The sequence below is a fragment of the Emys orbicularis genome, chromosome 5 (genome assembly GCF_028017835.1).
Source record: "Emys orbicularis isolate rEmyOrb1 chromosome 5, rEmyOrb1.hap1, whole genome shotgun sequence".
NCBI classification, from domain to species: Eukaryota; Metazoa; Chordata; order Testudines; family Emydidae; genus Emys; species Emys orbicularis.
This window is the reverse complement of record NC_088687.1, coordinates 103,629,313-103,648,801: the sequence shown is the minus strand read 5'-3', so window position 1 is coordinate 103,648,801 and position 19,489 is coordinate 103,629,313. Positions and strand designations below refer to the sequence as shown.

At 43.3% G+C, this 19,489-nt stretch overlaps 1 protein-coding gene across 1 annotated transcript in view; it reads right to left on the bottom strand.

Annotated features, from left to right (window-relative positions):
• ARAP2 (ArfGAP with RhoGAP domain, ankyrin repeat and PH domain 2) overlaps positions 1 to 19,167 on the bottom strand; it is a 203,463-nt gene extending 184,296 nt beyond the window's left edge. The window contains exon 1 of the mRNA XM_065405009.1: positions 18,272 to 19,167. Within this exon, the coding sequence (XP_065261081.1) occupies positions 18,272 to 19,167 (896 nt within the window). The remainder of the gene's footprint in view (positions 1 to 18,271) is intronic.
• Positions 19,168 to 19,489: the final 322 nt, after the last annotated feature.

Here is a 19,489-nt window from a genome sequence, read left to right as displayed (position 1 = left end):
TGGACAGAGGACCGGAAACAGGCCCCTCCAGGAGCCTCCATCGGCCAACCCCCTCTCCCTGGTTTTATAAATGGCCAGTTTAGCCAGGGCCAAGAGGAAGTTGACCAGGAAGTCCCGTGACTTAGTGGGGCCACGGATAGGGAGTGCGTAAATGAGAAGGTGAGGGGAAAAGTGCAATCAAAAACGCAACATAATATTGGTGAGGAGCCGGTGTAGGGGCCGCAACCTGGCGCACTCCAAGTAAACGTGAGCCAGAGTCTCCCTCACGCCGCAGAAAGGACAGGTGGCTGGGACAGGGGTAAACTGCGCCAAGTACACGCCCGTGCTCACGGCCCCATGAAGGAGCCGCCAGCTGATATCCCCGGCGGGCCTCGGGACAAGGGTGGAATATAGGCTGGCCCACCAGGGCTTCTCACCCTCAACAGGTGGTAGGAGGTCCCGCCACTTTGTAACTTCTAGGGCGGCAGTCTCATGTTGCAAACAAGGGGGTTTGAGCTTGCAGTCTGCCTGACAGGATCAGAGCTAGGAACAGTGACTAGGACTCTGCCTAGTAGCTAGCTCAGTGGTTTGAGCATTGGCCTGCTAAACCCAGGGTTGTGAGTTCAATCCTTGAGGGGGCCACTTAAGGATCTGGGGCAAAATCAGTACTTGGTCCTGCTAGTGAAGGCAGGGGGCTGGACTCGATGACCTTTCAAGGTCCCTTCCAGTTCTAGGAGATGGGATATCTCCAATATAATCTAAAAAAAAAAAAGCTATAGAAGCATATGGAAACCTGTAATTGCAAGAGATTGGAGTTGCCATACAGTGGAATACTGGAGCAGGATGTAACACTATCATCCACCTTTGAGACACTAATGTGTCAAAATGATAGTCTATCCCAAATTCTTATATCCTTTAAAATTTTCAAAATAAGACCTTAGAGATTTTCATGTTGAAAAGGCAGCTCCATCATGCAGAAGTGTCAAAACATTCACCTGCAGTCACAAGATCCAATGAGACTTGGCATGTCTTGGAAATGGCTAGTAATTTTGTCGTTAATTTACTCTGCTAAAAAACACTCCATTATAGTTCTTTACAGACTCTTCCTTTTTAGGGCAGATAACCTTATGTTGAAATTAGTTCATTCTATCATAAAGCTTTATCTAGTATATCAAGTCATTTTCAATATATTGATCTCAGTTCCTCGTCCTCAGGTGATTTATAATGAATAAATCATGCCTGACTAACCTAACTGCCCTCTATGACGAGATAACTGGCTTTGTGGACGTGTTATTCCTTGACTTTAGCAAAGCTTTTGATACGGTCTCCCAGAGTATTCTTGCCAGCAAGTTAAAGAAGTATGGGCTAGATGAATGGACTATAAGGTGGATAGAAAGCTGGCTAGATCGTTGGGCTCAAACGGTAGTGATCAATGGCTCCATGTCTAGTTGGCAGCCGGTATCAAGCGGAGTGCTCCAAGGGTCGGTCCTGGTTTTGTTCAATATCTTCATTAATGATCTGGAGGATGGCGTGGACTGTGCCCTCAGCAAGTTTGCAGATGACACTAAACTGGGAGGAGTGGTAGATACGCTGGAGGGTAGGGATAGGATACAGAGGGACCTAGACAAATTAGAGGATTGGGCCAAAAGAAACCTGATGAGGTTCAACAAGGACAAGTGCAGAGTCCTGCACTTAGGAAGGAAGAATCCCATGCACTGCTACAGACTAGGGACCGAATGACTAGGCAGCAGTTCAGCAGAAAAGGACTTAGGGATTACAGTGGACGAGAAGCTGGATAGGAGTCAACAGTTTGCCCTTGTTGCCAAGAAGGTTAATGGCATTTTGGGCTGTATAAGTCGCAGGGGTGGCTCCAGGCACCAGCGCAGGAAGCGCGTGCCTGGGGCGGCAAGCCACGGGTGGTCGCAGTGAGGGCGGCAGTCGGTCCCTTCCAACCCTGATATTCTATGATTCTATGAATGGCTGGGAGTAGCTAATTGTTGTAGACGGGAACATAAGTTACAAAATGAAAAGGACCAAACAATGTCACGGTTCTACTAAATCATCCCTATATTTCAGTTTTGAAAAAGTAAGATATGGAGATCAAAATACCAGAAATCCCAGGCTCAGAGTTTAAATTCTAACAATCAAACAGGGACAAGGGGAGGAACACGGTAAGGAAAGATAAGGACACAGCCTAATAGCATGTTTACACTGCACACTTTTTACAGTGATGTGTAGAGTACGTGTACAGCTACCTCCCCTCTCCCCCCCAGAACAGGTATCAATAGCAGTATAGACGGTAAGGCACAGCTTAGGCAAATAAAGTATTTGTATATACCAACATGGCTCTCTACTCACACAAACAGTGCCTCCCCTCTCTACACTGCTATTTTTAGCAGTTTAGCATCCCACTGCTGGAATCTTTCTGTGCCACAGGGAAAGGCTCTGCCACCAGGGAGCCACTGAAGCCTTTCCCCACTACCTCCCCCCACCAAAGCCTTTCAATGCTGCATGTAGCTACATACCACAGTGTGGACGCAGCTTGTTTTTCGCTGTGGCATGTATCTACACAAGCCCTATACACCGCCACCACTAGTGTGCAGTGTAGACGCAACCTATTGGTCTTCTCGGTCCACCTATCCCATCTGCTGAGCAATGCTCTTAATATCATGCAGTACTTTGCTTCAGTTCTAGGTCAATATTTATTTCTTTGGGAATTAGTCTGCTCATCTTCCTTGACTACCATAACATTTTGTTCCTGTTGCTCTGGAATAAGAAACTTCTTATCAATGTTTAAGACTAACTTGCTAACATTTTTATTGGAAGAATTATATTCCCAAGCCTAGAAAAATTTAAAAAGGAAAACAAATTTGTAAAATTTAGGCCCAAAAATTATATTTAGTAAAAACAAGGTTTAATAAAATCAAAGGTCAATTTTACACTTGTTAAATTCAATCTTACCTTAGTATTTTCCAGGTATACAATTTAAAGTGATCGCTCACCCAGTCTTCTAATTTTTTTAAAAAGCTAATAAGAATCTGTGCATTTCTTCTATCATTTACCACTAAAATACAAGATCTCTCAGGTAAATTTTGTTCGTTCTGATACAGTTTACACTGCATCGAGGTAACAGTGTTGTACTGAAAACTACGTTAGAATTGTAAGCTGTCGCTTGAAATTTCAAGGGAGTTGCTGGTCCTGCTAGCATCTAGGGGCCTGTATAGGAAAACATGTGGTCTGGATCTTGTGTAGTCGGTCTGCAAACAGTAAGCCCATAGTAAGGTGGGGTGAGATGTGCCTTTCTATTTAAGGGAACAACCTGCTTTGTGTCTCTCTGTTTTGAGGTTTGTGTGTGTTATTCTGAATTCTAAGAAATAAGTGTTACCTTCCAGGAAGATTCTTTATGCTTTCATCTAACTTCTCTCTGTATATTCCATGAACATAACAGTAACAGACAAAAACCTTTAAGCCTTACAGTAGATTGGTTTTAAAAAACCCTAATATGAACCTCTCTTCAACACATTTCCCTCACAACTTAAGACTGCAAAAAGTACATGGTGTAGTCTGAATTTAAGTGTTACTGATATCCACACTGATTAAATGGAAATAGATAAAACGCTCTTCTGAACTGAAAGTCATTTCTCTACAATGTCTAAAACAGTGAGTCACTGGTTTGACTTGAGAGAGGGAAGGAGGAAAGATTTAGAAATGAGCAAGTAAACACTCAGCAATGGCAATGACTCACTGTTCCTACCTACATTTAGTTGTTACTGGCACCCTATCATATTAAAAATATAGTTTCCTTTACTTGAATTTCTTTATATGGCAGGAAATGGCTGCAAAATGTCTCCAAAATCTTTTTTGTTTGTTTCAGATAAGGACACCCACTGGTAAGCAAACAATGGGCCTTTAGTCAAGTATCAGAAATAAGATTTGGAAATAGAATCTTGAAAATCTCTCTTTATAACAAGTAAGACATTCTTGAGATAATTCTAACTAGTGCCAGAACAAATACATTTATTTACTCTGACTTAATGAATACCTGTTTGACAAATAACTTGGAAACAGATGTGATATGAAACACTAGATGTTTGCCAATACACAATTATTATATGAAATGAATTCTAGAACTGGGAAGGCAAAATACTGCAGCCTGTTGAGAACTCTTATTTTAGGATTTAATTCTACTTCACATCTTTCCTCTGAATAATTAAGGTACTGACTCTCCAGACAGACTGGTGCTTTTTCTGATTGGCAGATTACTTGAGTTACCTTCTCAAAGACAGATGACTGCAAACCTGTCCTCCATGCTGTTGCAACAGTTTCACTTTGACCTGGTCTACACTATGACTTTAATTCGGATTTAGCAGCGTTAAATCGAATTAACCCTGCACCCGTCCACACAACGAAGCCATTTATTTCGAAATAAAAGGCTCTTTAAATCGATTTCTGTACTCCACCCCGACGAGCGGAGTAGCGCCAAAATCGATATTGTCATTTCGAATTAGGGTTAGTGTGGCCGCAATTCAATGGTATTGGCCTCCGGGAGCTATCCCACAGTGCACCATTGTGACCGCTCTGGACAGCAATCTGAACTCGGATGCTCTGGCCAGGTAGACAGGAAAAGCCCCGCGAACATTTGAATTTCATTTCCTGTTTGCCCAGCGTGGAGAGCACAGGTGACCACAGATAGCTCATCAGCACAGGTAACCATGCAGACCGATAATCGAAAAAGAGCACCAGCATGGACCGTACGGGAGGTACTGGATCTGATCGCTATATGGGGAGAGGATTCAGTGCTAGCAGAACTTCGTTCGAAAAGACGAAATGCCAAAACTTTTGAAAAAAATTTCCAAGGGCATGATGGAGAGAGGCCACAATAGGGACTCAGATCAGTGCCGCGAGAAAGTCAAGGAGCTCAGACAAGCCTATCAAAAAACAAAGGAGGCAAACGGTCGCTCCGGGTCAGAGCCGCGGACATGCCGCTTCTACGCCGAGCTGCATGCAGTTCTAGGGGGGGCTGCCACCACTACCCCACCTCTCACCGTGGATTCCGAGGCGGGGATAATCTCATCAGCTACACCTGAGGATTCTGCGGACGGGGAAGAGGAGGAGGACGAGCTTGCGGAGAGCACCCAGCACTCCGTTCTCCCCAACAGCCAGGATCTTTTTCTCAGCCTGACTGAAGTACCCTCCCAACCCTCCGAAGCCAGAATCCAAGACCACGACCCCATGGAAGGGACCTCAGGTGAGTTTACCTTTTAAAATATAAAACTTGTTTTAAAAGCAAGCGTTTTTTAATGATTACTTTGCCCTGAGGACTTGGGATGCATTCGCGGCCAGTACAGCTACTGGAAAAGTCTGTTAACGTGTCTGGGGATGGAGCGGAAATCCTCCAGGGACATCTCCATGAAGCTCTCCTGGAGGTACTCCAAAAGCCTTGCCACAAGGTTTCTGGGCAGTGCAGCCTTATTCCGTCCTCCATGGTAGGACACTTGACCACGCCATGCTTGCAGCAAGTAATCTGGTATCATTGCATGACAAAGCCTGGCAGCGTATGGTCCCGGTGTTTGCTGGCATTCAAGCAACATCCGTTCTTTATCTCGCTGTGTAATCCTCAGAAGAGTGATATCGCTCGTGGAAACCTGGTTGAAATACGGGAATTTAATTAAGGGGACAGAGGTGGCCGTTCCTACTGGGCTGTTTGCCTGTGGCTGAAAAGAAATCCTTCCCTGCAGTTAGCCAAGTGCGGGGGGGGGGGGAATTGGCCCAGAGCTTTTCGCGTTTGGCTAGCAGGGATCTTCCCTGATACCAGCCACGCGGTGGGGGGAGGGATAAAGTGATCATCCAGAGAATTGGAGGGGGGGGGGGTTAGTTTGTTTTCTGCTGCTGAAGGTTAACAGGAAAACCGCAGCACTCAACGGGCTTTGCTTGGTATGTGGGAAAGGAGGGCGCAGAAACCAAAAGACAATGGCTTACCATGGCCGCATGCAAGCCGAATTCTGTTGCCCAGACCTGCGTCTGTGATCTCTATCAGCAAAGCCACAGGCACTCAATATTAAGAGGCAAAATGCGACCTTGCACAGAAATCACATGTGCTATGTAATGTGAATAGTGTTGGTCACTGTGAAAGAGTATAAGCATTGTTCTGCAAAATGTATCTTTTTAAAAAATTCTCTCCTTTTTTCCCTCCCTCCAGCAGCTGCAAATTCTTCAAGCCTCCCTCCTCCGTCCCGAAGGCTATCTCAGATAAGGCGTCGGAAAAAGAAGACGCGAGACGATATGTTCGCAGAAATCATGGAATCCACCCGCAGTGAAAGAGCTCATCTGAATGAGTGGAAGGACACGGTTTCAAAGTATAGGAAAGAAGCCAGTGAACGTGAGGACAGGAGGGACCAACGTGAGCAGAGGAGAGACGCTCAAGATGAGATGTGGCGGCAGGAAGATCAGAGGAGGCAGGATGCAACGCTGGGGCTGCTGCGTGAGCAAACAGACGTGCTCCGGCGTCTGGTGGAGCTTCAGGAACGGCAGCAGGATAACAGAGTGCCGCTACAGCCCCTGTATAACCCCCCTTCCCCCTCACCATGTTCCATAGCCTCCTCACCCAGACGTGTAAGAACGCGGGGGGGGAGGCTCCGTACACCCTCCCATTCCACCCCAGTGGACAGCCCAAGCAAAAGGCTGTCATTTTTTTAACCTTTTTTTAGTGGCCTTTTCCTTCCCTCTGATCCTCCTCCCAAACCCCACCGGGCTACCTTGTCAGTTCTCTCCCTCTTTTTATAATCAATTAATAAAGAATACATGATTTTTAAATGATAGTGACTTTATTTCCTTTGAAAGCAAGCTGGGGGAAGGGGGAGGGTGGGTTCCTTACAGAGAATGAGTCAATAAAGGGGGCGGGTTTTCATGAAGGAGAAACAAACAGAAATTTCACACTGTAGCCTGGCCAGTCATGAAACTGGTTTTCAAAGCTTCTCTGATGCACAGCGCTTCCTGGTGTGCTCTTCTAATCGCCCTGGTGTCTGGCTGCGCGTAATCAGCAGCCAGGCGATTTGCCTCAGCCTCCCACCCCACCATAAAGGTCTCCCCCTTACTTTCACAGAGATTGTGGAGCACACAGCAAGCAGAAATAACAATGGGGATATTGGTTTGGCTGAGGTCTGAGCGAGTCAGTAACGATCGCCAGCGACCTTTTAAATGGCCAAATGCACATTCTACCACCATTCTGCACTTGCTCAGCCTGTAGTTTAACAGCTCCTGACTCCTGTCCAGGCTGCCTGTGTATGGCTCCATGAGCCATGGCATTAAGGGGTAGGCTGGGTCCCCAAGAATAACTATTGGCATTTCAACATCCCCAACGGTTATTTTCTGGTCCGGGAAGTAAGTCCCTTGCTGCAGCCGTTTAAACAGAGTAGTGTTCCTGAAGACGCGAGTATCATGAACCCTTCCCGGCCAGCCCACGTTGATGTTGGTGAAACGTCCCTTGTGATCCACAAGTGCTTGCAGCACCATTGAAAAGTACCCCTTGCGGTTTATGTACTGGGTACCCTGGTGCTCCAGTGCCAAGATAGGGATATGGGTTCCATCGATCGCCCCACCACAGTTAGGGAATCCCATTGCAGCAAAGCCATCCACTATGACCTGCACATTTCCCAGAGTCACTACCTTTCGTAGCAGCACCTCAGTGATTGCTTTGGCTACTTGCATCACAGCAGCCCCCACAGTAGATTTGCCCACTCCAAATTGATTCCCGACTGACTGGTAGCTGTCTGGCGTTGCAAGCTTCCACAGGGCTATCGCCACTCGCTTCTCAACTGTGAGGGCTGCTCTCATCTTGGTATTCTGGCATTTCAGGGCAGGGGACAGCAAGTCACAAAGTTCCATGAAAGTGCCCTTACGCATGTGAAAGTTTCGCAGCCACTGGGAATCGTCCCACACCTGCAACACTATGCGGTCCCACCAGTCTGTGTTTGTTTCCCAGGCCCAGAATCGGCGTTCCATGGATAGAACCTTCCCCATTAACAACATGATCTCCAAAGCACCGAGGCCCGCGGTTTGAGAGAATTCTGTGTCCGTGTCCATGTCCTCATCACGCTTGTCGCTGTGCTGCCGTCGCCGCCTTGCCTCATTTTTCTGGTCCTGGTTCAGCATAAACTGCACGAGAACGCGCGAGGTGTTTACAATGTTCATGACTGCTGTCTTGAGCTGAGCGGGCTCCATGCTTGCCGTGGTATGGAGTCTGCAGTGTTCACCCAGGAAAAAAGGCGCGAAATGGTTGTCTGCCGTCCGTTGCTTTCATGGAGGGAGGGGTGAGGCTGTACCCAGAACCACCTGCAACAATGTTTTTTGCCCCATCAGGCACTGGGATCTCAACCCAGAATTCCAATGGGCGGGGGAGACTGCAGGAACTATGGGATAGCTATGGGATAGCTACCCACAGTGCAACGCTCCAGAAATCGATGCTAGCCCCGGTACATGGACGCACACCACCGAATTAATGTGCTTAGTGTGGCCGCATACATTCGACTTTATACAATCTGTTTCCCAAATTCGAATTATATAAATTCGGATTAATCCCGTAGTGTAGACATACCCTTAGGTTTAACTGGTTTAAGTGGTGCTGCATTGGTGCATCATCGTAGCACATCAGGTACAATAGCTTCCAATATCAAGAGATACAAGACATAATTCGGGGTGCCTGTTCTTCCCCAGTCTCCTTCCCCTCCACACAGACAGGCTGAAAAAGCAACAGCTGGGCTGGACTTCTTGTGAGCAGTGTAGTGTTGTTTACCTGGGTGCATGCCAATGGCATCATGCCCTTCCCAAGTAACTGTAGCCCAGCTTCCCAACTAACTATAGCCCACCTCTGGCTCTAATGATGATTGGATAGGAAGGAGCTGCCCTGCCCCTTAAGCAGAGGGAGGAGTAAAGGGCTATTCTGTCTCTCCTGCTGCAGCCTGCAACACTATTTGCCCTGGGAGACAGGGATTAGAGCAGTGGTCCCCAAACTGTGGGGCACGCCCCCACATGGGGGTGCAGAGGAACATTCGAGGGGGCACGCAGCGGGGCCTGAGCCAGACTCCATGGGGACTGGGGACAGAGCACCACCCAGTTCCGCGCCACTCCAAGCCCAGACCTGCTCCGCTCCGTCCCCAGCCCATCTCCAGACCCAGCCTCAGCTCCACTCCGCCCCCTGCTCTGCCCCCATCCCAGCTCTGCCCTCATTTAGCTCCACCTCTAGCCCAAGCCCTTCTCCCATCCCAGTTCTGTCCCCAGCTCCAGCCCAAGCTCCTCTGCTGAGTTAACTGTAGTAATGGGGGGGGGGGGGGAAGCGGGGGTGAGAGGGAAGAACACGAACACATTCCATTACAGGGGGAGGGGCACAACAGGAAAAGTTTGGACACCACTGGGTTAGAGCAAATGGTCACTCCTTATCTTTGTATATTGGCATTTATTTGCTGAATGCCTTACATTGACTAAATTGTATTTCCTTTTCTGTCCGGGTCAAGACAACATAATGGGGAAATTTCTATGTTACAACTTTGAGGGCCAACCTACTGTTTACAGGGGTTAAGAGTATTTGGCTGTTGCGGCAGGAAAGTTAAGTACCTCAAGGTAACTACCCCAGAACCGGACAGTCTCCATGTAAAAGAATAAATGACACAAATCAGACATCAGGAATGGTAACATACAAAAGCCAATAGGAAAACACTTCAATCTCCCTGAACATTCAACAACAGATTTAAAAGTAGCCATACTTCAACAAAAAAACTTCAAAGAGAAACTGCAGAGCTACAATTCATTTGCAAACTTAATACCATTAATTTGGGCTTGAATGGGGACTGGGAGTGGCTGGCTCACTACAAAAGCAATTTTCCCTCTCTTGGTATTGACACCTCCTCATCAATTATTGGGAGTGGACCACATCCACCCTGATTGAATTGGCCTTGTCATCACTGGTTCTCCACTTGTAAGGTAACTCCCTTCTCTTCATATGCCAGTATATTTATGCTTGTATCTGTAATTTTCACTCCATGCATCTGAAGAAGTATTTTTTTACCCATGAAAGCTTATGCCCAAATAAATCTGTTAGTCTTTAAAGTGCCACCGGACTCCTCGTTTTTGTGGATACAGACTAACACGGCCACTCCTCTGATACTTGACAGAATTGTTTAATTCGCTACATACCTGGGAATAAAACCTTTATACTAAACACCATCTAAAAACCTACATGCACCATATATTTATATAGGCCCCCTTACGACCACAGTCCTAGCATATGTACTTCTGAGGAACAGGAAAACTAAAACTTTTAAAACTTCTAAAACTTGTCATGTTGTGGTAAAGAGGATACATTGTTTTGTGGCAGAGGAGAGCCAGCAGCACAGAGAAGCACATGTAATTGCAATGGAGGTAAGTGCTTTATTAGTAATAACAAAGTATGACACAGTCACAGCACTTCTACTGGGTGTCAGGAGAGCCACAGTATTAACTTTTTGTGCTGGAAGGCACTTAAGAGAGCCTAAAATAGCTCTTCTGTCCATACAGATTTCATGACTGAAGTCTGCCCAGGTCTAGAAGCAAGTGCTGAGACTCCCAGGGGAAAGCTGGATTTCTACCCATGTGTGAAAACCCTACAGGATGCAATAAGGACAAAGCCAATACCGTTCAATAGCAATTAGGAGGGAATGCTTTTTTATAACATTCCAAGGAGAGATATGAACTCCATTAAACTTAAGACTGCATCTAGTTGCCATTTTAATCATCCTATTACTTTGGCTTTAAAAATTGCTGAGCAAAGGAAAATGGTTCCGTGAAGTTTGATATCTGTTTTAAAATTCTGACAACATTTGTCTCCCTCCAAAACAGCTTATTACTACCCCTTCATGATTTTCACACAGTTATAAACCAGTACATGCGATTTTAGGGAGATCAATTTGAAGAAACTAGGCTATGGCTAAGCAAATAAAAATTGTTGGTAATGCAGCGTCTAATTTGGGGCTCAATCCTACATCAATGGAAGGTTGTGCTTTGGGAAGGCAGGGGCGACTTCAGTATGAGCATGATGGGGCACTACATGTGCAATATGTTCCCTTCCATTATTGCAGGTGAGAGTCCAGAACGGTTGTAGCTTAGAGAGGGGACAAGGGTATTTTTATAATAGACAGTTCTCTCTCTTTTCCTCAATACCCCCATGTTTGGAGCTGAAACACCAGATTCCTGTCTCAGCTCTGCAGGAGTGTTTTATCATCATGGAGTGGGAACAACTATTCCAAAGTTAAGATTAACATAAAACATGCCCATTTTGATTCTCTTAAAAAATTGAGCACACACTTTTTATAGTTAAAAGCCTAATTTTCCACAACCTAAAACATTTTAATATTTTTAAAAGATATGGGTGGAGTTCCTTTTCTTTAATTAATACATAAAAGTAGCTCTTTGGTATAATTTGATACAAAGTATCAAATGTTTCTTTGAGTCTCTCAGTCTACCCAGTGATGCCACATTTCATAAAAACGGCCATACTGGGTCAGAGCAATGGTCCATTTAGCCCAGACGCCCATCTTCCGACAGTGGCCAATGCCAGCTGCTTCAGAGGGAATGAACAGAACAGGTAATCATCAAGTGATCCATCCCCTGTCGCCCACTCCCAGCTTCAGACAAACAGAGGCTAGGGACACCATCCCTGCCCATCCTGGCTAATAGCCATTGATGGACCTATCTTCCATGAACTTATCTAGTTCTTTTTTGAACCCAGTTATAGTTTTGGCCTTCACAACATCCTCTGGCAAAGAGTTCAATAGGTTGACTGTGTGTTGTGTGAAGAAATACTTCCTTTTGGTTTTTTTTAAGCCTGCTGCCTGTTAATTTCATTTGGTCAACCCTAGCCCTTGTGTAATGAGGAGTAAATAATATTTCCTTATTTGCTTTCTTCACACCAGTCATGATTTTATAGACCTCTATCATATCACCCCTTAGTCGTCTTTTTTCCAAGCTGAAAAGTCCCTGTCTTATTAACCTCTCCTCATATGGAAGCTGTTCCATGCCCCTAATCATTTTTGTTGCCCTTCTCTGTACCTTTTCCAATTCCAATATATCTTTTTTGGGATGGGGTGACCTAATCTGCACACAGCATTCAAGATGGGGGCATACCATGAATTTATATAGAGGCAATACAATATTTTCTATCTTATTATCTATCCCTTTCTTAACAATTCCCAACATTCTGTTAGCTTTTTTGACTGCTGCTGCACATTGAGTGGATGTTTTCAGAGAACTATCCACAGTGACTCCAAGATCTCTTTCTTGAGTGGTAACAGCTAATTTAGACCCCATCATTTTATATGTATAGTTGGGATTGTGTTTGCCAAGGTGCATTACTTTGCATTTATCAACATTGAATTTCATCTGCCATTTTGTTGCCAAGTCACCCAGTTTTGTGAGGTCCCTTTGTAGCTCTTCGCAGTCTGCTTTGGACTTAGCTATCTTGAGTAGTTTTGTATCATCTGCAAATGTTGCCACCCCACTGTTTACCAGTTTTCCAGATCATTTATGAATATGTTGACAGTACTGGTCCCAGTACAGACCCATGGGGGACACCACTATTTACCTCTCTCCATTATGAAAACTGACCATTTATTCCTACCCTTTGTTTCCTATATTTTAACCAGTTACTGATCCAGGAGAGGCCCTTCCCTCTTATCCCATGACAGCTTACTTTACTTAAGAGCCTTTGGTGAGGGACCTTGTCAAAGGCTTTCTGAAAATCTAAGTACACTATATCCACTGGATCCCCCTTGTCCACATGCGTATTGACCCGCTCAAAAGAATTCTAGTGATTGATGAAGCACGATTTCCCTTTATAAAAACCATGTTGACTCTTCCTCAACAAATCGTGTTCATTTGTGTGTCTGATAATTCTGTTCTTTACTACAGTTTCAACCAATTTGCCCGGTACTGAAATTAGGCTTACTGGCCTGTAATTGTCAAGATTGACTCTGGAGCCTTTTTAAAAAAAATTGGCGTCACATTAGCTATCCTCCAGTCATGTGGTACAGAAGCTGATTTAAATGATACGTTACAGACTACAGTTAGTAGTTCTGCAGTTTCACATTTGAGTTCCTTCAGAACTCTTGGGTGAATACCATCTGGTCCTGGGACTTATTACTGTTTAATTTATCAATTTATTCCAAAACCTCCTCTAATAACACCTCAATCTGGGATAGTTCCTCAGATTTGTCACCTACAAAGAATAGCTTGGGTTTGGGAATTTCCCCTCACATCTTCAATCGTGAAGACTGATGCAAAGAATTCATTTAGTTTTCCACAATGGCCTTATCCCCTTTGAGTGCTCCTTTAGCGTCTCAATCATCCAGGGGGCCCACTGGTTGGGAAGCAGGAAGCCTGCTGAACATGTACTTGAAAAAAAAAATGTGCTGTTACTTTTTGAGTCTTGGTCTAGCTGTTCTTCAAATTCTTTTTTGGCCTTCCTAATTATTTTTTTGCACTTCACTTGCCAGAGTTTATGCTCCTTTCTATTTTCCTCAATAGGATTTAACTTCCACTTTTTAAAGGATGCCTTTTTGCCTCTAACTGCTTCTTTTACTTCGTTGTTTAGCCAGGGTGGCACTTTTTTATTCCTCTTACTATGTTGTTGTTTTTTTAATTTGAGGTATATATTTAATTTGAGCCTTTATTGGGGGGGAGGGGCTTTCAAAAAGTTGCCATACAGCTTGTAGGGATTTCACTTTTGGCACTGTGCCTTTTAATTTCTGTTTAACAAACTTCCTCATTTTTGTGTAATTCCCTTTTCTGAAATTAAATGCTACCGTGGTGGGCTGCTGTTGTGCCCCCCTCACACGGATGTATTATTTTCACTATTACCAAGCGGTTCATCTATATTCACCTCTTGGACTAGATCCTGTGTTCCATTTAGGACTAAAACAAGAATTGCCTCTCCACTTGTGGGTTCAAGGACTAGCTGCTCCAAGAAGCAGTCATTTAAGGTGTCAAGAAACTTTATCTCTGCATCCCATCCTGAGGTGGCATGTACCACGGGATAGTTGAAACCCCCTATTAATTATTATTATTATTGAGGTTTTTTATTTTTATAGCCTCTCTAATCTCCATGAACATTTCACAGTCATGATCATCATCCTCATCAGGTGGTTAATAGTATATACTGCTATAGTCTTATTATTAGAGCATGGAATTACTATCCATAGAGATTCTATGGTACAGTTCGATTCATTTACGATTTTTACTTCATTTGACTCTATGCTTTCTTTCACATATAGTGCCACTTCCGTAACAGCACAACCTACTTTGTTCTTCCAATATATTTTGTACCCAGGTATTACTGTGCCCCATTGATTATCCTTATTCCACCAAGTTTCTGTGATGCCTATTATATCAATATCCTCATTTAATACAAGGCACTCTAGTTCACCCATCTTATTATTTAGACTGCTAGTATTTGTATATAAGCACTTAAAATCATCACTTTTTAGCTGTCTGCCATTATGTGATGTAATTGAACGGGACTCTTTCATTTGACTGTTTCTCATCAGATCCTACCCATATTTTATCATCTTCCATCCTCTCCTCCTTACTAGGATATAGAAAATCTCCATTAATAGATTCTCCCCTAAGGGATATCTCTGTCCAAACCACTGCACCTGTTGGCTTTCCCCAGCCCATAGTTTAAAAACTGCTCTACGAACTTTTTAATGTTACGTGCCAGCAATCCAGTTCCATTTTGGTTTAGGTGGAGACCATCCTTCCTGTATAGGATCCCCCTTTCCCAAAAGTTTCCCCAGTTTCTAATAAATCTAAACCCCTCCTACCTACACCATCATCTCATCCATGCATTGAGACCCTGCAGTTCGGCCTCTCTAACTGGCCCTGCATGTGGAATTGGAAGCGTTTCAGAGAATGCTACCAAGGAGGTCTTGGACTTTAATCTCTCACCTAGCAGCCTAAATTTGGCCAACAGGACCTCTCTCCTGTCCTTCCCTATGATATTGGTACCTACATGTACCACGACCACTGGCTCCTCCCCAGCGCTACACATAAGTCTGTCTAGATGTCTTGAGACTCGCAATCTTTGCACCCGGCAGGCAAGTCACCATGTGGTTCTCCAGGTGATTGCAAACCCACCTATGTTTCTAATGATTGAATCGCCCATTACTAATACCTGTCTCTTCCTAATAACTGGAGCTCCCTCCCATGGAAATGGTATCCTCTTGCACCGAGGATACCTTTCATCGCCATATGTTTAAAAACAAGTATTAGCTCAATAAGCTCAACATTAGCTCAATAAGCCAGATGCAGTTTAAGGACAGGAATATTAAAGTATTTAAAAAAATAAATCTGTACTCAGGCCAACTGTGAATGAGATAATGTTCTCCCACTTTTGTAACCTGCTTTGAGACATACAATACAAAAGCACTAGATAAGTGCTAAAATGTAATTAGGCACATTTGACAGATGAGGTAACTAGTGGACAGAGAGGCTCAGAGATATGGCCAGGAGATAACATGGCCTTAGCTAAGCTTAGGCCTTGACTATCAAACCACCAGCTTTTCAAAATCAGGACAAATTTGTAGAAACACTATTTTTAATATAGTGCAGTTAGCTGACATGCTGATAACACAACTCTATGATTGCTAGAAATGAAGACCACACTGACAAGCTAATAACCCCAACGGTAGTCAGGCTCATCCTTGTTTACACAGGCCATAAAGCTGGGGTCAACAGCATACTGGTAACGATATCATTAAAAAGAGTGTTGTAATCAGATTTTCATAATGTAGACAAACCTCAAGGGATTAAGGTTCTGGGCTTGGGTTTGATCTTCCATTTGCTATTGCCTTTTAGCAAAACAACAATACTGTTTATTACATGAAACTAAATACAATTCTTTTACCAACAGAGTCAAAATATGAACTCAACACAGTCGTTTTGAAAGATGAAATTTATCTATGCACATTTATAAACTGACTCAAATGCAAGTTCCCCTATCTTATACCATCAGAAGTTGTTTTTCCTACTAAACTGCATACAATTCCGTTTCTTGAGAATATGGTATATGGAGAGCTGGTAGTGTAATGCCAACAGACCCCAGTCGTCAGCAGATGGGATCGAAGCTGGGGCCTCTGGAACTTAGTGCATGAGCCTCTACCGCCAACTGGCTGTAAGCTAAGGCTGTAGAGCAGACTCATTTTATCTCTCTCTCTCTCTAAGTGGTCTCAGTGCCAGTAGATGGGACAGAACACCACACCCAGAATGTGTGTGGGTTGCAGTAGCAACATCTATATTTAGGTTGCCTAACACGTCGCATTATGAGGACACTTGCAGACTTTGAGAAACTCGCACCTCCATTGTTTGCAACAGGCTTTTGAAATTTGGCAGTGGGGAAGACCTCTGGCTAGAAAAAGTACTTTTCTTTGTCCAGTGAAATTCCATTCAGGGTTTGGTGAGAAACTGTTAGAAAAAAGAGTCACTTCCCCTTCTCTCACTTGCCTGCCACAGGAAAAAATTGGTAGAATGCCAAATCAGTAACAAAACAAACACTCAAAAAAAGCAGAGCCCATACCACCACTAAAGCAGTTGCTACCACTGCCATCACTGTGCTGAGAATGGTTGGGCTCTAGCAGAGCAACTTGGGTGGGTGGAGAGGCACACCAGGCCAGGCTCCCCCAAACACTTTCTCAGATGCAGCACATGGCCTCAGCAGCCTATTTACCCCTCACCAGTAACAAAATTTGTTTTTAACCTTACACACCCTTCACTCCCTAGGAAATTTCATACCAAAACAAGTTAGCAGAATGTTATTTAGGTTACAGATCCAAGCATTATACAATTAGGAAATCCCACATTTAAGGTGCCCATGCAACTTAATTTTGCCCCCATGAGCATATGCATTATGCTACAGCATTTAATTACATGATTACATACTTCCCCCACCCCTCCCACACACACAGGACTCCGACCTCATTCAAAGCACAGGAAGGCCTTGCCTGACCTTTGAGTGCTCAACTTTGCAATCTATACAACACTCTTTTAATGTAGCTTGTTGGTGTAATTTCCTTGATTTTGTATCATAATGTATTCTCTGTTATAATATAGTAACTGATATTTTCCATTAGCACTATCCCTTTAAAGTATTAAAATCAAGATACTAAAAGTAATACATTAAAATAAAACTTAACCTATAAATCAGAGTTACAGTTGTGGTGAAATATGGATTTATACTCAATGAATGAAATCTTGGCCATACTGAAATCAAGGGTAAAATTCCTACCGTCTTCAACAGGGTCAGAATTTCACCCATAATTATTTCTTTGCTTCTAAGTGCCTGAGTTTGAAAGTGAAATGCTCAAGAAGTAGTAACAACATAGTTAATAACGTATTTTAAGAAGTCTGTTATGTAGGTACACCAGCAGATAGTAGAAATATAAAAATCACAAAAAAGACACAATATAGAACCAATTTCAAGACTGCTTGCAGCTAGTAGCATAGCAATTATTAAATCCATATACTTAAAAAGGAAGCTATAAAAATTAGTAAGTCTAAAAAACAGATACCTTATGTTAATTCTTACTAGGAGTAATTCATGTATTCATTTCTTTTTGTAAAATAGTAAACTCTTAAAAAATATTTGCTTAAGTTAAATTTGGTGTATGTGTGTTCTGATTGATGTAGTGAGAATGTACCAGTTTTACACAGAGTTGCATGAGGAGGATGAGATAATATCTTTTATTGGACCAACTAGGGTTGGTGAAAGAGACAAGCTTTCGAGTGTGCACAGAGCTTACTTCAGACTTAAAGATATATAAAAAGATATTATTTCATCCACCTTGTGTCTCTAACATCCTGGAATCAACATGGCTACACTGCCACTGCAAACAACTGAATTGCAAAGCAGTTAAAAAAAAAACAAAAAACAAAAATGCACCCCCACATACTACATTTAGTCCAGGAGTCTATGAACTCTTCAAGAAGAATACACCTCTACCCCGATATAACGCGACCCGATACAACACGAATTCAGATATAACGCGGTAAAGCAGTGCTCGGAGGTGGGGGGGGGGGGAGGGTTCGTGCTCTCCGGCGGATCAAGCAAGTTCGATATAACGCGGTTTCACCTATAACACGGTAAGATTTTTTGGCTCCCGAGGACAGCATTCTATCGGGGTAGAGGTGTACTTACACATACTGCCACTGACAAAGTTGGCCAATTTTAAATGTTACAGTATCAGTCTCACAATTTGTGTTTTTCAATTATTACCTGGGTGAAGCTGCAATTTTAGATGAACCTGGGATTTCTGGAACAGGCCGATGTCTTAGCATAAATGACCGAGTTGTTCTGGGAACTACTTTAGTACAGCTTTGCTTACAAGGACCATACAAGTCATTATCCACCATTTCACCTTTAAACTCAAAGAACGGAGAATCTGGTAGGACATTTGGTGAGATGTCCACCTCTGAGAATGTTAGATGCTCATTCTCACTGGACTTGGTTTCAGATGAGTCAGCAAAAGAAGACCAAGAACTTGGATCTTCGACATATAATGCAGAATGGCTGTCAAAGTGCAAGTTACCTTGTTGTGCCTTTGATTTTTCCAGTGCAACATCCATATTAGGTATTTTTTGAAAGTTAGCACTTTTCTCGATGTTTCCACTAAGGCTGACAGCATCTCCTGAACAATCTGATTTCTGGTACGATGAACTAGAAGATTCCAAATCTGAAAAGCTACCATCTTTCACTTCCAATAACTCATGTTCAGTAAATTCACTCTTTTCTTTACTAAAAAGTCTTGCTGGCAATGCTACAAATTCTGGACTAGCTTTAGCAACCCCGTTGGAACTTAAATTGGATATTTTGGAAACCTGGGCATAGCACAAAGAATGACTTTCCCCTATTTCCTCCAAGTCCTTGAGTTTCAGATTTTCAGATGACACAGATTTTTCTTGCATTTTTGAAAATGTGATCTCTAACTGCTTAAGAATCCTTTTGCGGTGTCCAGTAGGTGATATTCCAATTTGCTGGAGCACATTATTATTTATTCCTATGCAGTCTGACACAGCATTATAGCCAGCTTCTTTGAAGTAAGGAAGATACTGCACCAAGTTGATGTTGGCCAAGAATTCTTTGATATCAACATTCCTGTCTCTGGATGACATGATGGCAGCTTCATTCCTGATGTAGGCTCTCAACAATACAGAAGCACAGTCTCTACATGTGCTTATTCTCCAGTGTAAAGTAAGTAAGCAAACTCCAGAAGTAAACTCTTCTTCAGTCACTCTAGAGATAATGAAATTTCTTCTAAAAGTAGCAATTCTGCATAGGCCAAGGATGTAAACTGTAAACCCAGAAAAAAAAAAATGTTAAGAAATGGTATTTTTCCCCACTGAACGTAGTGCTTGCATTCACAATCTAAGCCAAAATGTTGAAGCCTCTCTCTATATCCATTTTGGAATTTACTTAAAACATGGAAATCTCAAA